Below are 24526 nucleotides of genomic sequence, written 5' to 3'. Positions count from 1 at the left end.
CCTACAAGCTTACCCCAGGTCACTGTGTAGGTACATTGAAGATACAGAAGATAATAATTACGTGCTTTGATAACAGTCCTAACGGCAGGGGTTTGGAACCACGACATCTTCAAGGTCCCTTCAGCCCAAACCAGTCTGTGATTGTAATTCACAGAATCATGGAAAGGTTTGGCACGGGAGGGACCTAAAGCCCATCCAGTGCCACCCCCTGACATGTGCAGAGACACCTCCCACTAGACCAGGCTGCTCCAAGCCCCATCCAAGGTGTCCTTGAACACTGCCAGGGATGGGGCAACCACAGCTTCTCTGGGCAACCTGTGCCAGGGCCTCCCCGCCCTCTCAGGGAATAATTTCTTCCTCATATCTGATCTAACTCTGACGTCTTTCATCTTAAGGTTGTTCCGACTTGTCTTGTCACTCCATGCTCCTTCCCTGCGGGATGCTGCTTGTGGTACAAGGTATCACCAGCTGAACCACAGCAGCGGAGCTGCGAGACCTTCACATTTCATGCAGAATTATCAATTATTTTATTGTAACCTGGCTTTCAAAGTACAGATAACTCTGAACTTAAGCAAAGCTCTATTGTACTGGATTATCCCCTCCTTAAGTCTTACAAAATAAGTGGAGTCATTTAACTGAATGTCAAAGAACAGACATAACAGCTCTGAGGTGCCGTGAATGGGTATTATGGAAGAAAGCTGTAAGGTGCCTTTCAGGGCTGACAGTAACACCTAATACTCTCTTCCTAAGTTCAGTGAAAGGGCGTAACTGGTTTTTTCTCCCTTCCCACGTGTGTTATCCAGTTGGTGCTGCAACCACATTTTACACTCGCTTCAGCACACTCCCGTCTCACCAGGAAATTTGAGCACAGAATTGATAACAGAACTTGCCTGAGATATTTTTAACTGTTCTGACACCACTGCTATAACCAGCTACAGCAGCTCTAACACACACCCCAGTCAACTCCAATAATAGTGGCATATCAATAACCTGTAACACACTGCCCATCTGTGTACATGCAAACCCAAAGTCAATCAGTGGACTAAAGAGATCCCAACATGTTGATGGTCTGAAGCTGCTGCACTTACTACATGAGCTCATGTGCTTCTGCATCAACACTCAGTAATACTAAAAGCAACAATCAAATGCTTAGTGCCAGGAATTTTAAATAAGATTACCCCCCCAACTCATTGCATGTGCACTAGTATTTTAAAGAGTTCTATGGGCGGTGTAACTTGTCCCTTTATGTTCAGCAGAAAGCTTATATTTTTATAGAAACACACACAAAACTGCAGGAGGAAAAGGGTTCTTGGGAGCTAGTGTGCTGCTGTGCTGGAAGGTAACTGTAGCCATACACCAAGTCAGGTCTCTGTCAGCTTCCTCTTGGCCACCAAACCACATAACTTAGGTTTTCATGCCAGCTGACAGCTTTACTTGGCTATTCCTGTCATTTATGTCTCATGGAATCACTCAGTAACTATCTCCCAGCACTTCACAGCCACGTAAACGCTGTATCCCAGCACACAGACACATCTCCAAGTCAGCTACGTTTGCCTGTCCAGGTCTTCCAAGTGCTTTAGAGTAGACAAGTCTTGAATACATCCCTAAGTTCCTAGTAAAGTCACTACCCACCAACTTAACCATGGCAGGAAAGGCTGAATTCAGTTCCTAACACAAAACAAGAGAAAAAATTCGCCCATAGGAGAAAACAAAACAAAAAACAAAACAAAAAAAAACAAGGAAAGAAAAAAAAAAAAAGGAGCAAATCTTTTGTTGGTATGATAGAACTTGGGATGCTGAAGTGCTTTGGTTTGTTGCCCAGTAAAGCAGAGCCCATCCTGTCCCTCCACTGGTGGACCCCAGCAAGCCTTGGTTGGCTGTCAGCAAGAGAGTTTAATGTCAAGCCCCTCTGCAGTGAAATGGCACCAGAAAGGACACCAGAGCCACCACAGTGTGATCCAGTCTGGCACCCACCAGCAACTGGCCTGGCTCTGAGGGGAAACCCAGAATGGTTTGGGTTGGAAGGGACCTTCAAGGCCATCAGAGCAATTAAGTCACATTTATATTGGATTTTCAACTATTCCATTATCATGAAGAAGGACTTCTCCTAAGGGAGTGCTGGGCACAGGTACAGGACTCCACTGGCCGGGGCTGGATTGTGATTCCCTCCCTTTCCTGGCTCTGTGCTGGGAACAGGGAGCTCTCACCCTCCTGGCTTTTCCTGCCGTTTGTCCCACTCGCGCTCGCTCTGTGCATGTGGCAGCATTACATCCACAGGCTCCGAGGTACTGCTCCCAGCATTTTAATGCTCTGGTAGATAAAAGTGCCAGATAACCTGAACACAGCGAGTACTTTATTTTAAAAGGACAGCCTGTTTCACATCTCTCTGAGAGCTTTTAGTTATTTCTGACATACAATCCTGCAGTTACCTGGCTTTTCTGAAGATTAAGGATTAAAAGAAAGAAGCACAGAGATTACTGACTGCCTAAAATTTGATTGTGAATTTAATGTAATATTTTTAATATTATCTTTCACTTTTTAGAAGATATGTTTCATTTCTGTACAGCTCACTACAAAAGAATCTGAATGTCTTATTTTTGATTTCTTTTGCTTTTGCAGTGAAAAGTAAGGCTAGCTGCTTACATTTTTCTTACAAAAACATAATAAATAATCTCTGTGCTCCTTGGACAAATTACCTCTGCTTCCAACCAGGCTGCAGCTTTGGAGACTAATCTGTCTTGGAACTGTTCATGGATTTTTATTTATGTTATTAGAAATAAGAAATTCACTGCAATGTGTTTGTGCTCTGTAGGCTGTATCTGTGATGAAAGTCCTTGGACCAGTGGCAAACAGCTCGTAAATCTTTTACTTCAGTACCTGAATTGCTGACTTCAGGTTTGGAGCACTTGCCTTCCAATTAACCACAACAAATTCCAAGCGGGGAAAAGTTTTTATATTAAATTATTGGGAAATAATTTTTAGTAAGGTTTAGAAAAGGCATTTTTCATGTGGGGTCAGTAAATGCAACAGTGTGTGCAAAGGCGATGTCACTGGAAGTGGTTTCATCTCTGGCTAAAGGTGATTATAGACAAGGTGCGTTTGGGCTCTCTTGGGGCTGCCCCACCCCTGGAAGTGTCCCAGGCAAGGCTGCAAGTGGCTTGGAGCAACCTGGTCTGGTGGAAGGTGTCCCATGGCACGGGTGGGACTGGATGCGCTTTAAGGTCCCTTCCAACCTAAACCATCCCATGATCTGTGAAAGTCAAAGAAACTAGAATATGTGATTTCCCCACCTCTACGTCCTCCTTGAGGAACACACCATGATTCTTTCCTGATTGCTTGCTCTGCTTCTGGATTAAATTACACTGGAATAGATGCCACAAGAGGACTGGGTGGGCAGGGAGACCGAAGGAGGTTAATTAGGTCAGGGGCCTGGAACGCTAGGAGGTCAGTGCTCCAAGGAGAGCATGTGCAGTCTAAGGCAGGGCAGGCTGTGGAAAGCCTGATGAGGCAGACATGGGAGCATGTGGAGAGGAGATCGATCCATCCAGCAGCCAGGACAACGGGTGGGAGCAATGAGGCCAGTGGGGCTCCCAGGATAGGGGAGGACACACAGCAGCTCCGCCACAAACCTCCCCAAGAGCTCCTCACCCGCTTGATACTGCAAGAGCAAACTTCAAATATTACACTTAAGTCATTAGTAACAATAATTAAATCCAACATTCAATTATTTAGACTTCAGAAAGAGTGGAGATACCCAAGGCTGACACAGATACCTTTTTCCCTTTATTTTAAACAATTTTAGCAGATCCCAGCAGTGAACACCGCCACACTTTCCATCTCCTTCTGCCTCCTTTTAACGACTTTTTTCTTTGACTGAACTGCAAAAATGCAAATTAGAAAGATTACAACCTGAGCTTGTCAACCAATTCAATACTTCTGATCCTTCCTCCCTTCAAAAAATTCAACCCACTTTAAATATGTCAGCAGATCTCTGCAATTCACCCTGGAATTTACCTGATTTAGGCCATTTAGGAGCAATTTTACAGAGCCTGGCAGCTCTCTCAGATGTCTTACTTACAAATACCCTTTGGATTTCTGAAGGGGTCAACTCTAACACCTCTCTAGGCGCCAAAGGCAGCAGGATGGAGTTCGTAAGTGCTCATAAATGTTCAGAGTATTCCTTGAAAACCAAATTATCATTTTATGGCAGAGTTATTAGGTTTGCTCTTTTCAAGAAACTATTCAAAATGTTCAATGTTTTTGTACATTGTCATTTTCACATAGTGTTTCTGTTACCTCCTTTCAATTCCTATACGAGAGCTGCCACATATTTCAGCCACAATTGCTTACAAGCAAATGAAATTCCTTTATGATTTATTTGGCAGTTCTGTGACTGGTTTGATAGCCACCATCATCTAATTCCAGATAAATGATGGAGGGTAGTGCCCCTGGGAGACATTAACAATGCATCTGTACTCCAGAGAATATTTTTGGTTTAATGGCTATACTTTTACTTTCAAAACATCTGAAATCTATTTCAGTGGGTGTCTAACAAGAACTGGGTAACAGTTCCCTTAGTGGCACCCATCCCTGAATTTGCCTGAATATGAGACTGATTTGCCTTTACTAAATCAAATTTCTTAAATTAACAATGAAAAAAAGAGAATAGTTATGTGCAAAGAGCGTGCACCTATGGAAGGCCAGAAATAAATGATACCATTTAGGACTTTGATCTTCAATTACATAACTGCAGAGTTTTATCTAACAAATTCCCTCCCTCCATGTGACCTGAATCTGTCCCATTATTATGTACATCTGCTTTAAATTATTCTGGATACACTTGAGCTGTATTTGGAAAACGTCCTTGACCATTTCTGCATATCCCCCTAATCTCAGAATTAATGGAAGATTTTTTCATTACTCTTGTTTACATCAAAAAGAGATTTTAAAAAATTTAACCACCGAGGGATGAAGGCTGCCCCACACCCATCACTATAAATGTCAATTTTTGTACTGCTGCACCTCCAATCCCAGGGTCAGTTTTGGGCCCCTCCCTATGAGAAAGACATTGAGGGGCTGGAGAGTGTCCAGGGAAGGGAACAGAGCTGGGGAATGATCTGGAGCCCCAGGAGCAGCCGAGGGAGCTGGGAAAGGGGGTCAGCCTGGAGCAAAGGAGGCTCAGGGGGGACCTTGTGGTTCTGCACAAGTCCCTGACAGGAGGGGGCAGCCGGGGGGGTCGGGCTCTGCTCCCAGGGAACGGGGACTGGATAAGAGGACATGGCCTCAAGCTGTGCCAGGAAAGGTTTAGATTGGAAATTAGGGAAAATTTCTTCATGGAAAAGGTTGTCCAGCAACTGCCCAGGGCAGTGAGAGTTCCCATCCCTGGAAGTGTTCAAAAACCTTGTGGAAGTGGCACTTGGGGACACAGTTAGTGGTGAACATGGTGGTGGTGCTGGGGGAATGCTTGGACTTAATAACCTTAAGGGTCTTTTCCAACCTGAACAATTCTATGAATCAAGTTTTAGTAGTTCTGTGGCAGCAACAGAAAACAGTCTGACTAAATTCAATCCCACCACTGATGAGTGGCGAAGTAAATATATTCTCCCCAGATATTGACATCAGAGCCCTCTCATCAGCCAAAACCCCACACTGAACTGTGGAAATGTTAAAGACACCTCCAATTTGACCTGTGCTCCTACAGCTCCTCTCAGTGCCTCTCATTCCGTCCAATAATTTCTGTAAGAAACTGCAAGAATTTTCACCATTAATCCCACTACATCGCCTCTTGCACCCCTTCCACAGACATTTCCTCTAAGAAGAAATTAAAACAGAAGTAGTTCTCCTCAGCACAACACATAAACACTGCTCCCTCTCCATCGCCTTTCCTGATGATGTCCTTTAATATTCCTTCAAGTGGACGGTCAGAAAGACAGTTATTTTTAATCCCAAACCCTTCTGAGCCAGAGCAGGCAATAAATGTAACTTCACTGCTATCATAAGACCTGATTCAATGTGTTTAACATTCTGGAGTTGAAACCCTCTGTGCATGCACATTGGGGATGAATTTTCCTGGAACTGAGCTCTCTGTTAAGGACCAAAGGAAAAAAGAATGGGGGAAATGAGAGAGCACTCGTTACTGAACATATATACATAAAAAAAGGCCAGTTATCATAAATATGAGCCTGGGCATGTGGAATATCTCCTGGAAGCAGGATTACACTTCGATCCTTGAAAATGTTCCTGAGCTCTTTAACACATCAAGGACACCAGCACGGAAGCAGTAAGTTCCCTACTGATGGAAAGCAGAGATTAAATTATTTCTTCCTTTACAGTTTTGGCACTTTAGCTCAAAAAAATTCCCTGACCATGAATATGGGGCTGTGTTTCGGCTCTGGACATCCAACCCCTCATCCAACACTGAACAATCAAAGGTCTTGGCTCATAAATAAAGTTGTTTGTATTTATTTTTAGGTCTTTGAACTGACTTTTTATTCCAGACAAGTTTGAGGGTGGTGTATTACACTCTTATTGATGCAGAAGACTTTTTTAATATCAAAAAAAGAAGAAGAAACACTCCCTTAAATACTATTTGTTTGCTAAAGTCTGTTTTTACTTTGCAGTATTAGGCACGTGTCTTGGTTTGAAAGACAGGTGTCTGCAAAGGAAGGCGGGAACCTCCCTTGGAATAGAAAATGTGACCCCCTTCCCTCTGAATTACTATAACTCCAAAACTATGGGGCTTTCAGGCAAAGATACGGGAAAAGGAGGAACGGTTCTTTAGTACTATGTAGGTGTGTAACACACACGGCAAACAAACACCAGCCCCGGCAGCAGCACCGAACAGAGCCCGAGCCCGGCGCCGGCCGCCCGCCCCTTCCCCTCGCTGCAGTTCCGCTCGCGGCCGCCAGCGGCGCTGCTGGCTCCCGGCCGGGCAGGGCGCGATGGCTCCCCCGCGCCTGCAGGGGGCGCTGTGGCAATGGGCCGCGGCAGCGATGGCGCAGCGGCGGCTGGCACGGCAGGGGCGGCCACAGCCCTGGGGGCGCAAACAAAATGCAACAAAAGACTGCGCAGCTTTAGCAGGAGCCGCGGAGGTCGGGTGGACACGGGGTGCTGGGTTAGAGTGTAGCGAAGAAGCCCAAGGCAGAGGCAGAAAGCAGCGAGGGGGCAGCGGCAGCCGGGGACGCGGCCTCCGGGAACGGGAGGGCCCCGGGCTTTCCCCTGAGCCACCGGAATACGTGGTGAGGGTCCTTCCCAGTCAGATCGCGTGTTAGTAGGGTCCCAGCTCAACTGAGACTTCCTCTAATGAGCAAAGGCTCACCCACAGTGGGAGGACAAAGCCCGGCACTGGAAGCGAATCCTCCGGGCAGCGACCGCAGAGCGGCTGTCCCTCCTCTGATGCCGAGAGGGAGAGAGGGAGACAGGAGCTGAGCCCAGCCCCTCAGCCCCAGGCCAAATTCTCGAAGTATCTCTGCCCTTCCTCAGGTAAGAGAGCAGCCAGCTGCACCCTTCCCCCTCCTCCTACTCCCAGACACATCTTTTGTTCTCTTAAGTATCAGTAGTTATTGTCTCTTAGCAACAAATGGGACAAAATTCCATGAGAGAAAGAAAAAAAAAAAAAAAAAGTCCTAACCTTCAAAAGCATGTTGCATCACAACCACCCAAATAATCTCTTTAATTTCAGCAACTCTCTTTCAAAACCTCTCACATTTCTTCCTCTTATTTTTCACATCATTTACTTCTATCAAGTGATAGAGCTCCGACAAGAATTTTGCAAAAGCTGTTCCCTTGTGGTAAGGCCAACTCTGGCGAACTAACGGGCACAAATAAAGTTGCAGGAGACTTTCAGAAATATTTACATACATACATAACAATATTTCCATCCTCATCTCGGGGAGAAGAGTCCGTAGAAGAGGATTTTGACAAACATCTTTCCTTCTTCCAAGGCAGCTTTGCCAGGTCAAAACACAACAAGCATATAACGAGCCAAACTTTTAGCAAGGCAAATGACACTTTACTGTCACCTTTGACCACTGTTAAGTGGGAGGTCATGGGTTCGTAGCTGAGCAAGAGACAAGACAGGACAAAGGCCTTGTCCTTACCTGATCTGATCTATTAGCACATGCCCAGGATAAATTTATTAAAAGCAAATCTGACTAAATTATGGTCTTTGCATTTACAACACTGACAACAATCTTGCAAACCTACCACCATTACATACCTGAACGAGATTTCAAAAGTTCTGTTTGGATGTAGTAACTACTACAGAGATGGAACAATCTACTGTTGCCAGCTTTTAGAATAACAAGCCAGGCTGGGCAGGGCTTAGAGCAACCCGGTCTAGTGGAAGGTTCCCTGCCCTTGGCAGGGGGTGGAGTGGTCCCTTCCAGCTCAACACGGTCTGTTATTCTCTGATTCTTTTGGGGGCTATTTTCTAACAGAACCAATGTCCAGGGCTGTTGCTAATTGTGTATCTTCAATGACTGGAGAGGCAAGATTCTACTGTCCATGTGGATGAGATCCATTTAAAATTTCTTTTCTCTAAAGCGTAAACTCTATTAATGAAAATCTTACCTCAAATAATATCACCCACACTGTCCTCACAGTGCCCTGAAGTTACACAGAGTAGGAGCTGTAATTTCATCCCTAAAATTTAGGTGGAGAAACACCACTGAAGTTATGGAAGGGGGCAGATAGAGGTGACAGCCATGCAGGTAACTGCACACATCACCACAGCTCCTCTTGCCAGGCAAGAATGCAAAGAATAGATGGGAATAGAGCAGGGAGCCCAGGAATGCTACCCCAGGCAGACTCTGCCAGCAGCCAGGAGTGGAGAGCAGCAGCAGGGACCTGTTCTAAGTGCTGAGCACATGTGGTGAGACAAGGCTTCCCCACAGGGATGGGACGCCTCATGGGAACATATGGAAGAGCCAGTGGGGACTTGACTTTGAGAAAACAAAAACAGCAAGCACAGGAGTCAGGGAGGAAGGCTGCTACAGTCTCAGTCCAAACACAAGGATTTTGGAGCCTGCATTAAGGTCCAGGGCACTGGAGGAATTTGAAGCCAGGCTGGTACAACCAGTGCTTCCCAGCAAAGCTGTACTTTCAAGCTGGCAGCTGGCCAAAATGGTCATGTATGGACTTAAGGTAATTATTTTCAAGCAATTTGGAGTCAAATAATTAGTGACATAAAACATCAAAAAATCCTGCTTAATGAAGCAGAAAATCTACTGTGGTACAGGAGGTTATGAGCAAATTTATCTCCTTTCTCCAGGGTCCAAGTGCAGCTGTGCTGCCCTGAAGAACAGAGCAGATGGGACAGAGGGAGTGCTGACGAATGAACCCAATTCCACCAGGGGAACAACAGTCATGCTGGATAAGAATAAAGAAGTTCTTGTTCTGCAGTCCTGGGGAGGGTGAAGAAGTCAGAGCAACTGGTAAGAGAGCACAACAAGTCATGGTGTGGCTTTCAGAGCACTGCATATTTTCACTTAGGGGCAGCTCTCCATAGCATCACTGAAGTTCAAGGACTTTTATCCATAGGCACTGGGACATGGGAACCAGGCTTATAAAAGAATGGAGCAGTTTCCTACAAATGCAACCATCCCTCCTTCTATTGTTACAGCTAACAATAATGGTAAAATGAATACTGAGGGGGTTGCCTTCATAAAGAGTTTAAACAAAGTAACAGCATCCCAAAACACTGTAGGAAAAAAAAGAAGTAGAATAATTGACCATTTCGTCTAGATTCTAAAATATTTGTGAATAAATACCTGAGCCAGAAGGAAAAAGGAAGGACTGATTAGTCACTCTAGTCACTAATCAGCACAACCATGACCAAGACCTCCAGCAACCATCATCTCCTTCCTTTCTGCCTCATTTAGCATCCCTGTATTTCCACTTGGGGGAGGCATAAACACAAGGCAAAGGCTAACTTCAAATTAAACCCCACCTAAAGAACTCCTAAAGAACTCAACAGGGAACTAAGAAGGAAGATGAAGTTTGTGTAAAGACATCAAGGGCATCACAAGCAGGAGCCCAAAGACAACTGGGATGGTGCTATCACTGACAGGTCAGGTTGTCATTGTGCTGGGACCCACCATGTGCCAACACACAGTTAATCCAGCCTGACAGATGCTGAGTAGGAACAGAACTATCATAAGGCAAACAATTACGGATTTATTTGGTTTATTGAGGGAGCTGCAGCATGGATCTAGGGAAGCATCACTCATTGACTGCACTGCTAAAATGCCTCAGCACTTTGAAATAACTGACTTTCTTTCCCCTCTCCTCCAGTTACATATTTATGACAAAAATTTCCTCTCCTTTAGAGCAGAGCACTTTAGAGCAGGACACTTGCTGCGACTGTGCCTGACAGCACACACACTTCCCAACAGGTTGCCCAGAGAAGCTGTGGCTGCCTCCAAGCAGATGTTCCCTGGCAGTGTTCAAGGCCACGCGGAATGGAGCTTGGAGCAACCTGTTCTAGCAGAAGGTGTCCCTGCCCATGTCAGGGGGTGGGACTGGATGATCTTTAAGGTGCCTTCCAACCCAAGCCATTCAGGGATTCAAGAACATCAGTGTGGGCTGCTCTTTTCAAAAAGTAATACGCCAGAAGAGGAAACTCCTCTGCCAGAGTCACTCAGTCAATGAGAAATCTGTCCCACCTGCTCAGATGTGGAAGGAAAGGTTATACACTGATCCTCACAGGCCCATCAATGACAGTTTCATAACCATCAGGGTTGGTTTGCTTATGTACATATTTACTCTCTGGCAGAAAACTATAAATATTCAAAAAGCCAAAGTATTAGCACAAAAATTACTGTTACTGTTTCCCAACAGGCCAGTTGAAAGCAAGCACTGCTGCTTGATGAGGCAAAACAACTCCTCAAATTCCCTGGGATCCATCCGGATGGGCAGCCAGAGGTGCTATGCTGCAGGAACTGCTGCTGCTGAAGTCTCTGAAGCAACACACATCTCAGGAGCCATCTAGGTTACATCTTTGAAAGCAGTCACAACACTTTAAAGTTGGGCAGTTCATCACAAAAATAGAATTTGGATCATTTACAGCCTTTCCCCCTCTTTTTCCCTTTTTTTTCCCCTTCCAGGTAGATGAACCCAAACCCTAGGTTGTAAGGGTTGATTATTAACAGATTGCACCAGGAAGCTTCATTAAAACATATGGGAATAATCTGTGGGATTCATATTATTTTCACTTCTTATCTTGAACAACCCTGCTTTGGTAAGAAGATTTAATAAACCCTAAACTCTGGACCCAGCCACTATTCTCCAAGCTGCAACTTTCAGTTCAAACAAACTCCATGACACTTAATGACAAGTGGTCTGTGGCCAATCCCAAACAGATTCACACCTGGAACTCTAGCAATGCCTTCAGTATTCAGCCCTACAATCCAGAATTTCAGACCAGACTGAGGCTTGTTTCGTAACACAAGAGTTTATTCTGAAACTGCTTCCATCTCTTGATATGGCAGAAGGAACCAGTAGCATCCTCCCAGGAGCAGTGTGAGAAAAGTCAATCACTTCCATAGCAACCAATGTGCCAAATTATGGCTCTTCTGCAATTAGGGCTGACCACAATGATTTCCCATTCCCTTCAGGTCAGTGGGCTTGACAGTGCTGGGACAACCACAAGGTTCAACAGTAAAACCATTTGTCAGATCACGGTTGGTTTGATTATTCCCTCTCCTTCCCCCCAGTTCGTCACTGTTCAATACAACAGAGGTTGGAGCAGGATCCTGCTGGCTATATTTGTTTGGGGTTTTGTAGGATTTTTTGGCTCAGCACCTATATTTTCACCATGAAAAATCAGAAAGCAATGCTGGTTCCTGCATTCCCTCTTAAACGGCTTTTTCTAACACCTAGGAAGTGTTTTGTTGTGTTTAGGAGAAACATGTGGATAGTGTAAAGTGAAAAACACACATTTTACATGATAGAGAGAAGCAGCAGCAAGCAGATGTCAAGCTCAATGATTCTTTAAGCGAAGGAAGAGAAAAAGGAGTGCTAAGATGAACACAAGCGCTGCTGCCGTGGTAAATCACTCCCCTCCCTGTCTGTGGCAGCAGCACCACAGTGATTCCTAACTCAGGGATGGAAACAGACGCCTGCCAGCCTAATGTGCAACAAGCAAAACAGACACTCAAGATTTGTCTCCCAAAATTTCTGAAGAAGGAGTTAATCAAATTAAAAGATAATGTTGTAACAGACTTAGCCTTTGGAACAGAACAAGGTAATAAATTACATAAAATGCAACTGTGAGCATTAATCTGAGGCAAAAGGCCATTACCTGAAAGCACCATCCATCTCTGATCGTTTCCAAGAGGTTTTCTGAGCACTTAGAAGTCAAAACATGTTTTAGCTGCCATAAAAAACAAAAAGCAGCTCAAAGAAAGATGCCCTCCTGACCACAACTAAGAACCAAGAAGCCAGGACACCATTCACCACACAAGCAGTGCCTCTTGGCAGGAGTGAGGCGTGACAAAGCGGGGGAAAACCCCTACATTGCGGAAAAGGTTTGACAGTTGAACAACAAAGGTTTGAAGATCAATTCCTGCTATTCTATGTTATGCCCCTCGAAGAGCAATGATGGATGTGAGGCTGCGATCCCCAGCCTCTCTGCCTTCACAAGGTTGACAAGAGGGAAAACACAAATGCCTCTTGTTGAACAGTGTCTGCAGGATTGGAGCAGAGATGAGGAGGGATCAGAAACCTTCCAGACCCTCCTTAGAAAGTCTCTGCTAAGTCACAGAATGGTCTGGGTTGGAGGAGACTTTATAGCTCGTCCAGTTCCACCATCCACCTTCCACTAGACCAGATCGCTCCAAGCCCCATCCAACCTGGCTCTGAACATTTCCAGGGACCAGAAACCTGTGCCAGGGCCTCACCACCCACACAACAAGAGACAAGGAAGAACTCCTTCTCCAGCAGGGACTCTTCAAGTCAAGAAGTGCTGGATTGAAATCTGAATAACCTCTGCAAACACAAAAACATCTACAGAAACATAATTTGACTTGATGATCACTGTGGGTCCCTTTCAACTCAGCTTATTCTGTGATTCTGTGACAATTCTGGTAAAAAGGGGTTTTTCAAAGTCATGTAAAAGCTTTTTTGTCATCATCTTAGTTGCAAGAACTATAAAACGTGGGGCAATTTCTGATTTCACGTAAGAACATTTAATTAATTTTTAAGTATCTACACTCTTCTCTATACAATGAATGTAAAAAAAAAGGGAAATCATACCAAGCTCAAAAGTTTACTATGTGCTTGGTATTAGAACTTCCCTCAAAAGACACTCAGTATTGTGATCTTCTTTCTCCTTCCTCTGAGTTGGAACGTCAGGAGCACATCATCCCCCCCCCAAAGATGTCACAAGCAAGTCTTCTGTCTTCTCCCCAGCAGCAGGAGGGGCCGAGCGGTGGCACTGCAGTTGCTCAGGAAACCACCTCCCCGGAATGTGCTGAAATTTGCCTGAAGCCTTAAAATAAACATTTTGATATTGAGCAAAATTTCACCTCTTGGCATCTCAAACTGAAATAGAACATTAGTTACTCTGCATATATAGGAATGACTCTTTTCTTTGCTATTTAGTGTTTTAAACTGCTTTCAAGTGTGTAATTAATTACATTTTTTGTCAGGGATCACATTACAAACCACTCCACCTCCCCTCCACTGCCAGGCAGATCATCAGCCTAAATTTTTCTTTCTTTCAACTCACACCATTATTCTTGGAAACGTTTGGGATTCAGCGCTGTGTGCTATATCCTTCACAAGATGCACATGTTTTAGAAGAGGGTTAATGTAAGCCTAACACAGAAGAAAGGCATTGTATTTCCTTGGAAAACTGATTACAGGCAGTGCCCGAAGCTTTGCCATGATCCAGAGTAGGACTCTTCCTGCACCTTCCCATCAGGAGCTGGATGCTATGTCCCTTTTGGTCCCTGGTTGTTCACCACAACTTTGTTCTTTCTTTCCTTCTTTACACAAGGATCCTCCCCCAACCACCTACTTCTTCCAAGGTGTCATATCTCGAGCTCCTTCAATCCAGCCTTCCAGACCAGCAAAACCTCCAGCCCCCACATTACTGCTACTTTCACAGAAGAATCCATAAATTTGGGCAGTTTCTTCCATGAACAGCTTCAGAAATCCTCCCCTCTTCCCCTGCCTGTTCCACACTGCCAACATAAACCTGGCTACAGCCCCTGGACCTGGGCACATGTGAAGAGAGGGGCTCCCCAACAGCTCCCTGGGAACACATTTAAGGAACCTGAGACAACCCAAATCCCCAACCTGCAGTTTCTACCTTGACTCCAAGACTGTGCTCTTCCCTGGCATGTACTGTTCTGTTTCTTATCCCGTTTCCCTATTCCAAGTACACCAGGATGGCACTTGGGGACACAGTTTCACAGTGGCCTTGGGAGAGCTGGGTTTACAGTTGGACTCGATAGTTCTCAAGGGCTTTTCCAGCCTTAATGGTTCTATGATCCCACTGTGACAGCTCTGCTGTAGTCACTTTTTTCCTTCCTTGGTGATGCTTCATGTTCCTTTAATGACACTTCAAAGTAGTACAAAACTCCACTTTTCCTTTCAGATCACTAAACTATCAGCAAGAGAAGGAGATCAAATAGCAAAAAATGAAATTAAAGGAATTGCAGATCCCATTGTCAGAGCCCATTCCTGGGCTTGGCAGAAGTCCTGCCCTCCAAAGCTCTGGCAGAGGGGAGGCACATCTCTGGGTGTGGGAATGTGGAATTTATGTTTTTTTAAACTTACAATTCAATTATAATTCTCTGTGGATGCAATTGTAATAAGTTTATAATTAGTAACAATTATAAACATGACAGTAGAAGCCATTCAGTTAGAAAAAAAGGCTGCAGCAGCAGCACAATTTTAATTGTAATTCATGATGACTGAAAAAGGAGCAGCACTTTTCAAGGCGACTGTGGCCTCAAATTAGGCATTGCCAAGCACAGGAACTGTCTTTTGATTTTCTAAGACAACATCTCATTCAGACACAATACATTCAAGAAAGCCCACATTCACAATCTCCACATTCAATTAATTCCTCCAATTTTGAGTACTCTAGAAGTTCTTCTTCAAGCTCATCGGCCACAGAAATAAGCAACACCCTGATTTCTGTAGCTGATTAACTTGGCTACTGTAGCTACAGATTTCAGAGGCAGATGTCGCACATTTGCACCCCATTTGAACACATTAAACACTCTTTTTTCCATCAAAAGCCTATAGCGAGTATGGATCCCTTTGGTTCATAACCAAGGAAAGCCAGGGGAAGAAACTGCAGAATTCAGCACAGAATCCACCAAAACACTTGCTGCTGCTTTCAGCCTTCTCCCAGCACCTCCACAGCCTCCAGCCCTCCCCAGGCTGCCACTTCCAAGTTAGGAAGAATCTGGGAAATGATACCGAGCTGCAGATTCCAGGCACTCACACGTGCTGGGTCTGCCGGGGCTTGGGAGGATTTAGGCAATGCCTGCCCGAGCTGACAGACATGAATGGGGCTGAGCCAGGAAGAGACGTGACCCACTTCTATTTATATTTCAACCAGAGGCCTCAAGCAACATGTATAGATTTCAGAGCAACTACTACAGGATCCATAAATTAGAAGGTATTTCTTTAAAACTAAAATAGAAGTAAAAACCCCAATATTCTTGGATGCAGCTAACAAGGTCCCACAGTTTTGCTTTAGCTGATTTAATGATATTTCTGAAATGGGGCTTTATTCCAGCCTCTCTGCAGACCAGCATTAAAAATTAAATTTAAAGCAGTATGTTTATAGGCTCATTTTTATCTTCTCAAAAGCAACTCTCTAGACCTTTTAAATTATTCTCAGGAGAGAGCAGCCACACACAAAATTGCAAGAAACAAACGTAAATGGGCAATTATCAGAAATTAATACTTATACAAGTTTCCAAGACAATGAAACTTGGCTAGGGAAGGTCCAACCAACCATCTAGCCAAAGGAGCCATATTATACATTTAAAAAATCTTTCTCCCTGTTGCCCCTGTTTGCACAGAGCCTTCGCATGCAGCTTACCAGGGCAGAATGCATCAACATCCAGCTTCTGGGCAGAGAGGGTTGGGGAGCCAAGCTCAGACTCTGGGATTCGAGGGCTCTCAACAAACTTTGCTTTCCTCAGAGGGGCTAAAGGAGAAGGAGGGGGAGAGAGAAAGAGAGGTCATGAGTAAGGGAAATAGCAAGCAACAGATGGAAGCACTTAACTAAATGACACTGTCAGACTCATATCAGGTTACCCTTTTTTTTTTTTTTTTTTTTCCCCCCACAAAAGAAAATTATCTGCATTCTTTACAAAGGAGATGGCTCTTGGTTAAACTTTCAAACTGCACAGGCTGACTTTAAAGTGTGTGAACACTGAGACACATTCCTGATACTCTAAAGCACTTCCTTTTCTCCTACTTTATTGAATTTTTTTATAGGAAGCAAATGAGCCTGCATTCAGCAACTGTGGAAAAGCAAAGATCAGAGAGAGGTACACAGAGCCCATCAGGTTTTAAGATACTTAACTGCAGATATCTGAACTGAACACATAAATGCTATGTTCAGTAATTGTTTCCTTGAACAGAAAATTTCGGTTTCAAAACAGTCTCAAAGTTAGACCAAACAGGTTTGGTGTTCAACACAAAAGAGCAGAGCAAAGCTAACACTGTCCAAGCCGAAAAGAAGCACTCCACTTTTATCCTTGCAAATCCAAAAGGATCAAGAGACTTAATAGAGGATGCGGAGAAGGTAGAAGTGTCTGTAACAAAGCAGCACTGACCACTAGTGCTAGAAAAATGGGATTTTCTCCATGTTTTAACAGTCTGAACTCTAAAAGAGACGAAATTCTGTACAACATGTTTGGAGTAAAATTAGTAAAAGTGGTTTAGTAAAAGTCTTTAAACATATTCCAGACCAGAGAAAGAGAACTAGAGAGTAAGTTACATGCAGAGATTGTCATATTGCATTTCCAAGTTAAACTCTCATGCTCATTACAATGAAAGGCTAATTTGAAAAGCCCCTCAGCAGCGATTCCAGGGGTCAGTGGCTTCTGCCCCTCCATTTACATGATTTTTATTTATTATTCCCTGTCTTGCAAATTAAATTTGGGATCTGAAACTAAAGACTGGGAGGTTGTTCTTTTGCATCTCCTGTAATAGAAGCTCAACAGGTCAGAGAATGACCTCTGAGGCAGCAATAAATCTCCTGGTTTCAGGGAGCTGCCGTGGTGCTGAGAAAGGCTGAGAAGGTCCAAGGATGGGGAGCCTGACAGACAATGCACAACCAGATCACTCTAACTGAGCTATACATTAGTGATCCCAGAAATGTTTAAAAAATGGGTGTGGAAAACAGAGATGAAGATTGGGGTATGGTTTTTCAATATAAAGTCCCCGTGAAGCAGAACGAAGGCAAAAATCAACCCCCCATCTCTGCACCAAAACAGGTGTGCTAAAATCTCTCCTCTCTTACCCCTCATGATCCATTCCAGGAGATGTGCTGAGGGAAAACAGGTACCACACTTCCATTTCACACAAGAAAATCCTGGCTGAGTATGAGACATACTTCCAGCACATTCCATGCAGGCCCGTCAGGGCCAGTGTAAGAGGAGCCATGCCAGGCAGGAGGAATGCAAGGGACCCAGGGAGATAAGGACAGCCCGGAGCCCCCTTCTCTCCCCCCATCCCACGATGCTCATGGATGTGCAGCCCCACTCAAGCACACAACCTGATGCTAAACACCACAAGCCAGTAGTCAGTTCTGTATAATCCCCCCTGGAAAAAATCCCACGTGCGCACGCACGAGCACCCACTGCTGCAAAGTGGCTAACAGCAGTGAAAAATCATTCCCAGGAACAATCCTGTGCCAGATCCTGATGTAATGAAAACATTTTAATATTGAGGAGATTATTGCTATGGCCTGAAAATTGTTTAGAATAATTAATTCTGCACTGGTCAATCCTTTAATATTGCATTTGTAATTGCAGTTTTAATAAATGTTTTACCACAGTCTCAGTAACAGTTATTTTTATAATAGATATTAAAAATAGCCCGTCTTTTCTTTATCATTTCTGGCTGACACCAGGACCATATATCATCCCATGCACATGTGGCAGTGCTCACTGTGTTCTAAAATACAAAACTAACAGAATTTTCACAGTTCAAGAAGTGTTAATGACTGATGGGATTGTCAGCAGAAGGTTCTGCACTAAAGATTATTTTTAAAAAGAGGAAGGAGAATTTTAATAAACACAGAGGGCAATGTGATCACTACACCACTTGCTGTGTGGACATACAGGTCTGTGGAAGATGCAGGACCTGCATGTTTTGACAGATCAGCACTGAACAGTTCGCCTCTCACCTGTAAGGAAGGAATCAATCTCCCATTCCATTGGGTTTGATTTCTACATCTACTCTGGATCTCTTTTACTCCTCACTGAGGTGCCCACCGCCCCACCACTTCCCACCTTCTCCAGAGAACTGACTGATGACAGCAGAAGGGATCGGCTCATGGATCCATCAAGCTGATCCAGCATTTTTTCTCTTGGAGGCAATAAGGAACATCATGTCACCAATGTGGTGAAATCTCGATATACTGCAAGTTCAACCGTACGTATAATTTTAATGCATTTCATAGAATCACAAAACCACAGACTGGGTTGGGTTGGAAGGAATTTAAAGCTCATCCAGTTCCACTCCCTGCCATGGGCAGGGACACCTTCCACTACACCAGGTTGCTCCGAGCACTGTCCAGCCTGGCCTGGCATCTATTTTATTATGTTTTTATTCCCTCAAAAGCATGACTTGAGCCTTAAAAACATGCTTCCACCAGCTAAGACACACCATGTCACCATGACTCACAGACAACAGTTTACTTTAAAAGGTTCAAGTCAACACAATCCTCTCCATGTAAATACAGGTGGGGAAAAGCCACAGAAGGAAGTTTCTGTTATTACAAATATCCTAAATGTGGAAAAGACAAAAACTCCTCCTACACCCACAACCCAATTACAGGAAAGGAGGATTTTCACGTACAAGAATTAAGCACCTCTGACTCGTGTCCAAATGAAGATTATCCTAACAGATTCAGATTTGGGCATTAGTCTTCTACTGGAATAAATAACAAACAGAAATATCATAAACTCTGAAATCTGGTTTGACACCCTTTAGCCACATGTTAACGGATAACACTGATCTTTTCATAAAAGTGACTTTTCAAGGCACAACAGTTTGCCTTGGTCCTGAACCCCTTCCTGTGAGCACAGGCAAATCTTATGATCAAAGCAATGGGATGAGGTTTTGGCACAAATTATAAAAACTAACAAAAAGGCATGAAACAATTATTTGAAGTATTCTGTACCTGCTCAGTCCTTTTGGCCTCTCATTCCTGTAAGGATTTTTCTGTATGAAACAGACCAACTCCAGGCCTCAAACAGCATGAAAATAGCCCTTCCTGTTACACAACTGCAGTTTTTTTAAGCAGAGAAAAATTATGTCTTCCAAGAACACTGGGAAAAAGGGTGTCTGCAATAACTAGTTATAAAAATATAATGGATTGAGTAAAGATGGCAGTCACCAGCAATGCTGGCTTTCTAGAACTGCAAAACTAGCATTTAATTCAGAAAAACATACTGACTACATGGAGCCTAAAGTCACAACCTTGTCCCTGGGGTCCCACCACCTGTCACCGATGAGAGCCCAGGAGCTGATGGCTGCAGCCCCTGCTCTACGTGCACCTCACAGGCCAGTCCTGTGCCCAAGGGCTCGATGAGAAACACAACGCTGGCATCAGACAGGAACTGACTTGCTACTGCTTAAGTAGGAACTTCAATTTCAATGGCTATTGACCATTTCAATTTCAATGGTTATTTCAAACCAATACTGCACATTTTGGGGCCAGTTCTGTGGTTCTCAGTGAGATTAATCCCCACTGGTGTCCAAGCCAGCAGAGCAAAACTGAAAATCCTTCTGTCGATGCAAGTAAAATTCTCATTTGACTTTGCCAGCAACTCTTTCTGAGCAAGGCAAGTGATGCCAGTTCCAGGGTAGGAATTAACCATGTAATGCAAAACAGTGAGCAGGGCCAGCAGTCAGAAAATTTAATTAGCTGGCTCGTTTTATGACACTTGCTGTAGCACGTTGTCTGTCTTCCAGTGGGGACAAAGACTGTTCCCTGTGAGGGTGGGAAGGCCCTGGCACAGGCTGCCCGGAGAAGCTGTGGCTGCCCCCGCCTTGGAAGTGTCCCAGGCCAGGTTGGATGGGGCTTGGAACAACCTGGGATAGTGGGAGGTGGGACTGGATGAGCTTTAAGATCCCTTCCCACCCAAACCAGGTCTGGGACTCTGTGATAAACCAACACTAGGGAAAGTATTTCATCAGTAACTGCAATGTCAGCAGCCTGACTTTTTAAGAGTCTCTTTAAAAACAGGGATTCAGAATACTGGGAAAGCTCTAATTCTACCTGGCAAACTGAAACAATCAGCCCCATTCACAATATCCCTCAAACTTGCATGCCCACACTAGTTACCACTGAGACTCCCCTTCCTGAGTCTGGATGAGCAGTCTGGGAGAGCTGTAACCCCTACTGTGACTAGGAGCCGCTGGTGGTTTATCCTTTTGAACATCTGTATGGAGTGCTAGGATCAATGCAGTGCTGTTTGTGATCAATGCCAAGCATCTACTCCCGCATCAAACCAAACCAAAATAAATCTGGATGTGTCTGTTCTTTTGGAATAACCACTGTATCTCTAGCAGCACTGTGTTCTCCTTCAGCCTACTGACTTCCCTAATTCTGTTGCATTTTCTATGACACCATTTAATTGTTATATAATTTATAGACGAGTTCGTATTTTAATTTAAAAAGGGTCTTCTTTACATTAAAAGGCATAAATAAAAGGAAAATATCATGGATTAGCAAAAGGTTTCAGCTATGAAATTCAGTTAGAGCTCTGAAAGGAATGTTTACTAACAAGGGGTTATTAACACCTAGTGATCTGATTGAACAAGCTTTTATTTCAGCAGATCTGAATTCACACCGCAATTTGACTACAACACACGCACACCTACACCTTTGTCTGTGCCTACACCCATAAAGATACACAGATTTATCTGTGTCCAAGGAAAATGTTGGAGGAAACAGCAACTCTTTACCCATTGCATGGATGATGGACTGATCTATCCCAGGGAACCTGGGACCCTCTCCGTGTACCAACCCGTTATAAGAACTGGGAAAATGGACATTACTGCCCAAACTGCATCAACACAAACCACTGCAGCTTTTTACTCACGGACTCACACACTTCATCACTATAAAACACAAACACACATGGCCACATGCCTGGATTCTCCTGACTTGCTTCTATGGCAGGTCCGGGAAAGAGTCTGGCCAAGGAGCTTGGCTCAAAATCAACCCAGTTTTGTCTTCTCCCCATGTTAAACAGTTGAATTTCACCTGTGCTTTGAACCTCCCTCTGCCATAAGAGGATGAAATAATGAAATTTGCTCTTTTCGTGTAAAAATATTGTGTTTCTCACAGGTTGAAGGGGTGAAAACGTGCCAAAAATGATGGGCACATTTCATAGGTTTGGATTGGAAGGGATCTGGAAGATCACCTAGTTCCAACCCCCTGCCATTGCGTGTTTACCACACACTCATCTCTTGTAACTAATTCAGCTGAGGAGGAGCTGAATTTTGCATGTTAATATTGTGTTTTTAACTATCGTAAGCACAATTTTATTACAGAACGTTAAGGGGCTGGAATGGACCCTAAAGTTCATCTGTCTCAATCCGCCCTGGATGGGCAGGGACAGCTCGCACTAGACCAGGCTGCTCAAGGATTTACCCAACCTGGCTTTTAACACTTCCAGGGATGGGAAAGCCACAACCTTCCTAACTGTCACAGCCTCTTCTGTAATGTAAGTCTGGTATTTGAATTAAATCCTCGAAATCCTGCCCAAGTTGTCCTGTGTTGGGAAGAGACAGAGTCACGGTTTCAAGAGCAAACTTTGGAAACCTGGATTTAAAGAAAGCAAAAGTGGGTGCTCAGTGCACCCTCCATTCCCACCTTTCACTCATCCCAGCTCATGCCAGAACCTGACTCACGTTTGGAAGCATCCCAGCAGCTCCACAGTGCTGTTCAGAGCTGACTTTACTGAAGTCTCCCTCAAACTAAAATGTTTTTAGTGCTGCAGAGTTATTGATCCACAGAGCTCCTGGAACAAATAACTGTCACATTCAGCACAGCTGGACAAAACCCAGCACATGGGAGGTGGAGCTTTGGTCCTGCCTCTGGCCCAAAGGACCCTTTATTTCGCTGAGGTAAGAGCCATAAAGAGGAAATTACAGACCCCATGATTATTTTTGCTGTGGCACTAATTCTGGAATCCTAGAATGGTTTGGGTTAGAAAAGACCTTAAAAAAAATCATCCAGTCCCACTCCCTGTCATGGGCAGGGACACCTTCCACTAGACCAGGTTGCTCCAAGCTCCATCCAACCTGGTCACGAAAACTTCCAGGGATGGGGCAGCCACAGCTTCTCTGGGAAACCAGAAGAAATCATATACCAGCTGTGTGTAATTAGGATTTTTAGGTATAAATTTTTTTAAAAAATTAAAATTAAACCAGTGACAATACATACAATGAAGGTTAACATCCTCTTTACGTAATCCAGCATTATTTTACAGAATCCATTGTGTAACAGTTTTTTCCTCTTCTATTATGAGAGACTATAAAAGCTTTTTAAATTACATTCCCCAGCCTCTCTCCTCTCATCCCACGATATCACAGCAGTGAGGGCAGGGCAGCACAGAAAAGTGGTGAGAACAATGTGTTGTCTGGAAACATCACACTTGTTCCAAAACTTTCAGAAAACATGTTTAGTTTAGAAGATAAGGCCCTGAAACAAGAAAATTGAAGGAAATGAAGGTGAAAAGAGGAATAGAATAAAAAAGAGCAGGAAGAGAGTTCATCATGCTGGTGATGGAAGAACAGCAATAGGAAAGGAGAGCTCAAAACAGCAACTACATTAATTTAGAAGTTCTTCTTTAAACTGTAGATGTCTGTAACATGAAGCCTCTGAAATTTACTTTTTCTTTGAAAAAATGAGGAATAACCTTCTCCAAAGCAGTGGATTCTGCAATCCCGTGGGACCACAGAAACCTCTAGGAACATTCTTTCCTCCTCTCTGTCTCTCTCCAGACGAACAAGGCACAGAAAATACCAGGAAGCCACTCCACTAAAGTTACAAAAAGATGTTCAGTGACCTCAAAAAGGAATGAGTCTTCTGAAAAAGTATAATTAAATCAAATTATTACTTATCTTACCAAAATTATTGCAAACCCTCCCAATAATTGCTCAAAATGGTCTTCTGTCTGAATAGACATCCCTAATCGATGTTCAAGGGAGAAAATCACCCAGTTTTGAAAGCCTTGTATGTATCTTAAATATATGTAGAATAAAAAAAATACAGATTTCTGTCTGAAGTGTTCAGTAATGGCAATACAATGATGCTTACAATACACTTATATATTCAGAGAGAAAATAATTCCACCTAAAATACTAAATACTAAAGTACTGGCTGCAGTCTGCACTTCCGAAAGGAATTCAGCTCAATTTCCATTTTGCTTATTACTATGCAACAATTTTCTGTCATTTAGAGCAATGGAATAGTGATTTTTTTAATCGAACTTATCACTGCTGGAGACACCAACCAGCAAAGTGCCCTCTCCCAGCTCAGCCCAAAGGGTTTCGTTTTGGAGCATCCCAGTGTCAATCTCCTGAGCAGATGTGCCCTGGAATACTCTGGCAAGCCTTAGGAAGAAAGTTGCTCCTATTAATCATCTCAGAAAGAACAAAACATCCTCACTTTCCCTCTAGATAAGGCTTTTTTCCCAACGTGGGCTGACAACAAGTCTTTGTCCATGTAGGCGAAAGCTTTGAGGAGAAAGAAGTTATTTAATTAACAGACATGGCAGGAGGAGGAGATGGGACTTTTATCTTCCCATCCAAACTTCTCAAGTGGTTTTGACTCCTGGGAGCTGTTGCACAGTGTACACTTCTCCACGTCATTTCCCATTGATAATTCTTCTTTTCAGCATCTTCTGAAGCCTTTTGCAATTGCCGTTTTTAGCAGAAATCCCTCATCTGTGACTCAAGGTAGAACCCTGGGCGTGAGACGAGGAAGATGAAAGTGGAGAAAGTAAGGCAGCACCACTTGCTCCAGCTTTCTAAGTCATCTTGTTATGAAAACAAGCAATAAATTTCTGTTGCAGTCAGTTTTCAAGTTTCAGACTTTGTCTGCATTAAAAAGAAATTAATAGAGTGACTGCAGAGCCAGGACTACAGGATGAAACCACATCATCAAAATTTTAAGCCTTCGTAAGATCTGCTCAAATACCCCCAAAATCCTCCCAAATGACAGAAATAGGGTAGAGCTGGAGGAGAAAGAATTCCTCAACCTCTCATAACCCCTTTTCCCGACAGTTTTATTTCATTAAATGTTAAA

The 24526-nt window shown here is 43.8% G+C and overlaps 1 protein-coding gene and 1 long non-coding RNA gene across 12 annotated transcripts in view; one reads left to right on the top strand and one right to left on the bottom strand.

Annotated features, from left to right (window-relative positions):
* The window catches only part of TANC2 (tetratricopeptide repeat, ankyrin repeat and coiled-coil containing 2), a 195997-nt gene that overhangs the window by 91608 nt on the left and 79863 nt on the right, over nucleotides 1–24526 (bottom strand). For 8 of the 11 annotated variants that reach the window (XM_032091741.1, XM_032091740.1, XM_032091743.1 and 5 more), the window contains one exon: nucleotides 16067–16174. The exons of the other annotated variants lie outside the window; for them this stretch is intronic. In XM_032091741.1, coding sequence (XP_031947632.1) covers nucleotides 16067–16174 — 108 coding nt within the window. The remainder of the gene's footprint in view (nucleotides 1–16066; nucleotides 16175–24526) is intronic. 11 annotated transcript variants of the gene reach the window in all.
* Nucleotides 7002–13659, top strand: LOC116435418. Its single transcript, XR_004236779.1, has 3 exons — nucleotides 7002–7482; nucleotides 9272–9434; nucleotides 10840–13659. It is a non-coding gene; the product is annotated as an uncharacterized LOC116435418 (long non-coding RNA).

Source organism: Corvus moneduloides, chromosome 26 (assembly GCF_009650955.1).
Source record: "Corvus moneduloides isolate bCorMon1 chromosome 26, bCorMon1.pri, whole genome shotgun sequence".
NCBI classification, from domain to species: domain Eukaryota; kingdom Metazoa; phylum Chordata; class Aves; order Passeriformes; family Corvidae; genus Corvus; species Corvus moneduloides.
This window is presented reverse-complemented; position numbering and strand designations above follow the sequence as displayed.